Source organism: Plasmodium gaboni, chromosome 2 (assembly GCF_001602025.1).
Source record: "Plasmodium gaboni strain SY75 chromosome 2, whole genome shotgun sequence".
Taxonomy (NCBI): domain Eukaryota; phylum Apicomplexa; class Aconoidasida; order Haemosporida; family Plasmodiidae; genus Plasmodium; species Plasmodium gaboni.
Genome location: NC_031482.1, coordinates 538015 through 542096, shown reverse-complemented (window position 1 = coordinate 542096; position 4082 = coordinate 538015). Strand labels below are relative to the sequence as shown.

At 18.9% G+C, this 4082-nt stretch overlaps 1 protein-coding gene across 1 annotated transcript; it reads right to left on the bottom strand.

The window, feature by feature from the left end:
- PGSY75_0216500 (hypothetical protein) lies at positions 1-3787 on the bottom strand (the record flags this gene model as incomplete). The annotated part of the gene is made up of 2 exons (XM_018783829.1): positions 1-3206; positions 3518-3787. Coding segments are annotated over 2 exons (3476 nt in total), but the record flags the coding sequence as incomplete, so codon positions are not given.
- Positions 3788-4082: the final 295 nt, after the last annotated feature.

Here is a 4082-nt window from a genome sequence, read left to right as displayed (position 1 = left end):
TTTTTATTATTTTTATATGTTTTATTAATTTCATCATTTTTTATAATTTCTTGAGCACTACCCATGGAATCATTTCTCCTAAAAACATTCGAATTATTGACGACGTTAATAAAATTATGCTCCTTATAATTGATATCCTCTATATTTTGTCTACTTTTATTTATACAATATGTATATATTATAAAAATAGAATCATATAAAAGTATTAAACATTTGCTCCCTTTTTCATCATGCCAATTATTTTGGACAAACAAAAAATGGTTGTCATCTTTATGATTGTAGTAATAGAATTCATAAAACCAAGTGTTTTCAAATAATATATTAAAATATAGAGGAATCATTTTGTTTGTTTTTATTTTACATGGGTTCATTGAACATAAATAATAATTATAGGAACCTATATTTTGATCATCCCTTGTAGTAATATAAAATAAATTATCCATATTTTTTATAACATGAATATGAATAATATTTTTTATAGAAAAATAAGAAATACATCTTAAATCGATTTTTTGATTCCCTGATATATTTAATTTATATATGTATATACAATATGAAAAGGAACATATTAATATAGTTTTCTGTTTATTTAAATGAATACTTATTATTTTATTATTCTTTTTCATATCATGATCATTATATATTTTTATATTATTGTTACATTTGTCATTATTTATTATATATTTATTATTTACAATCTTTTTCTTAAAAACAAAAAGAACTTCCTTCTTTTTATGTATCCTCATTCCTTTTTTTTCTACGAAATGTTCTTTTCTAATTCTATTTATTATTTTTATGTTATTATTATTACATATATCTATAAAATATAAGTTCCCTTTAAAAGAGCCACATATTAGAAGATCATCTGAATAAAAAACAAATGAACTAATATAAATTTCAGGTAAGCATAATAATATTTTTGTATCATAATTCTGTAAGTTCATTTTGTATAAACAATTTTCTATACTATAAATAATATTATTATTATGTATATTATATGAACTAATTTTTTTATTATTCTTCTGATATATATAACATAACTGCTTACATAATAAATTATATATTATTATTTCATTATAGGTTGTTCCTATCAATATTGTATACATATTCAAGTGACAAAAAGAATTTATGTCTCTCAATTTGACTGCTATATATGGTTCTTTATAACAATAATGCATATTGAATTTATGGTTTACACATCGTTCACCACTAAAAGTATTACATCTTATGTTGTTATGATCCCCAAATGTTTTTTTATCATTCATTTTTTTAGCATCCAATTTTTTTTTTTTATCATTGATACATTTGTTTGTCTCTTCAGAACTAAACATAATATTCTTTTCTATATTATTATTACATTCTTCATATGATAAGTTTTTTGTTTTATCTTCCCTCGAAAAGAATATATCACTATGTGTGTATATAACAAAATTATGAACGTTCATAAAAAATATAATACCAGAACGATTTAATATTAACATATCATTTTCAAAGATAAAAATTGATACGATGGGTTCATTACATATTTTTTCTAAATGTATTATTTTATGAGGTTTTAAAAAATCGTTAATTATAATCATTCCGTTTTTTGTTCCTATAACAAGATATTTTTTTATGATAAGTTTTTTTTTTTTTTTTTTTTGTTTAATATATGTCCTATTTATAATATCACGTCTTTTCTTTCCATATTCATCTTTAATTTTAAAAATAATGTTTATATCATCAGATTGTTCGGTGCACACAAAATTGAATATTTCTACAACATTTATTTGAACGTTAAAAAAAGGATGACATTGATAAGAATGTTCATTGTTATAATAAAAATCGTAATTATTATTATCATATTTTTTGTTATTATTATGTGAAGACATGTTTATATATTCAACTTCTATGTAGTTTTCATATTTAAAGGTACTGTTGAATATATTGAAATAATCTTTGTTATATTCATTTGAATCTGTCAAAATTTTTGTTTTTCTCATATGATCTTCCTCATCATTTATAAAATAATTCTTACCTATTTTGTGTTGTTCATTCTTTTTGATCGTACATATATCCTTATATTTCTTCAAACACCTACAACGATTATACATCAAACTATTTATAAATAATTCAAAACAAAATGTGGAAAAAAAATAAAAATTGTCTTTTCTTAAATAAAACATATGACCAGATGAAAAAAAAGGACATTTAAAATTTTTATATTTTAATCTCTCATAAATGTTGTAATTTTTTATTATATATACAAATATATAGTGTTCATTATATATCAATATATTTTCATTTATGTCAACTACTATTTTTATATTTTTATATGCATATTTATTATAATATTTATTCTTATTCAAAAAGGGTTTTCTAAATTTTATATAATAAGAAGAGAAATTAAAATGATGATATTCCTTACTTTTTATACGTATCATATTTATAAGACACTTTTGATTTTTTATTTTTTTCAAAATTGATTTCTTGAATAATTTCTTTTTTTTTAATGTGTCTATTAATAAGAATCTTTCTTCATTTTTTTTACAATAATAAAAATTATTATTACCTAATGTTATATTTTTTAATGATGTCATATTTTTTAATGATGTCCCATTTTTTAATGATGTCCCATTTTTTAATGATGTCCCATTTTTTAATGATGTCCCTTTTTTTAATGATGTCACATTTTTTAATAATTTTTCTTTTCTTCTTCTTTTTATTTTTTTTTTCATCATTTGATTTAAAGTTGAGTATATTTTATTTTGTTTAACATATCTATTATTTATATTTTTAATATTTTTTATACAATATATAGATCCTTTTTCTCTAGAAAGATCATTTTTTTCTATAGATAACCCTATGTTAGATTTTTTAAAATATTCATCATTTTGATCTTTTCCTTTTCTTTTTTCTGTCTTTACATGTATATAAAAATCATTTAAGGATTTTATAATACTGACACATTTTTTATTCAATCTTATTTCTTTATTTTTATATATTAAAGAAATTCTACAAAGGATTAATTTGTCATTGTTCTTACAAAGTAATATAATATTCTTATCATTTAAATAATCTATGTCGATGAAATTTTTCTTTTTTATTTTTATCTCACTTAATATTTCTAAATTTAATTTGTTCCATATAAATATTTTTATTTTTTTCTTCTCTTCCTCAGCACTAAGAACAGTTCTGACTTCTTCTTTACATCTGATCAAAAATACCTGAAATGATTTATAATCAAACATTGAATAGGTCAAAATATATATATATATATATATATATATATGTGTATGTATATGTATATGTATATGTATATGTGTATATATTTTTATTATAATTATATATATTTTTTTCCTGAACAGTTCAGAATTTTTTTTTGAAAAAATTTATTCATGTTCAGGTAAAATATGATACCCTAAGAATTTGCAGAACAATAAATAAAATACAAACAAATACATAAATATATATATATATGTATATATTTTTATATATTTATATATTTATTTATTTATTTATTTATTTAATTTTTTACCTGGTTAGTGTGATGAGAAAAAATTAACTGGTCCCTGTTTATTAAATCATATATGACTATTAAATTTTTTATTGGGTACATAAATTTGTTCTCTACAAATTTAAGGATATTGTTTTTTTTCGAATGGTATCCATGCACATATTTGTGTCTTAATTTAACTTGATATGTGTCATTATTTTTCAATGAATTCAAGTTTAAATTATAATTTTCTTCCAATGAAAATATATTTCCTTTTTTTATAGATAAGTTGTATGGTATACTATTTTCCATAATTTACACATAATCAAATGAAATTTATTTTTATTTGCTATTACAAGTAAGTCTTGAACTGAATATATCAATATAGTATGTAAACTGTAAGCATGGAAAAAATTAAATGAATAAATAAATGAATAAATAAATAAATAAATATATATATATATATATATATATATATATATGTATATAATTTTTCTTTTTAATGAACTAAAACATGTCTGGTTTATTTTCATTTAAAATATAATGTAACATATATATAAATATATATATATATATATATATATATATTTTTTTTTTTTTTTTTTTT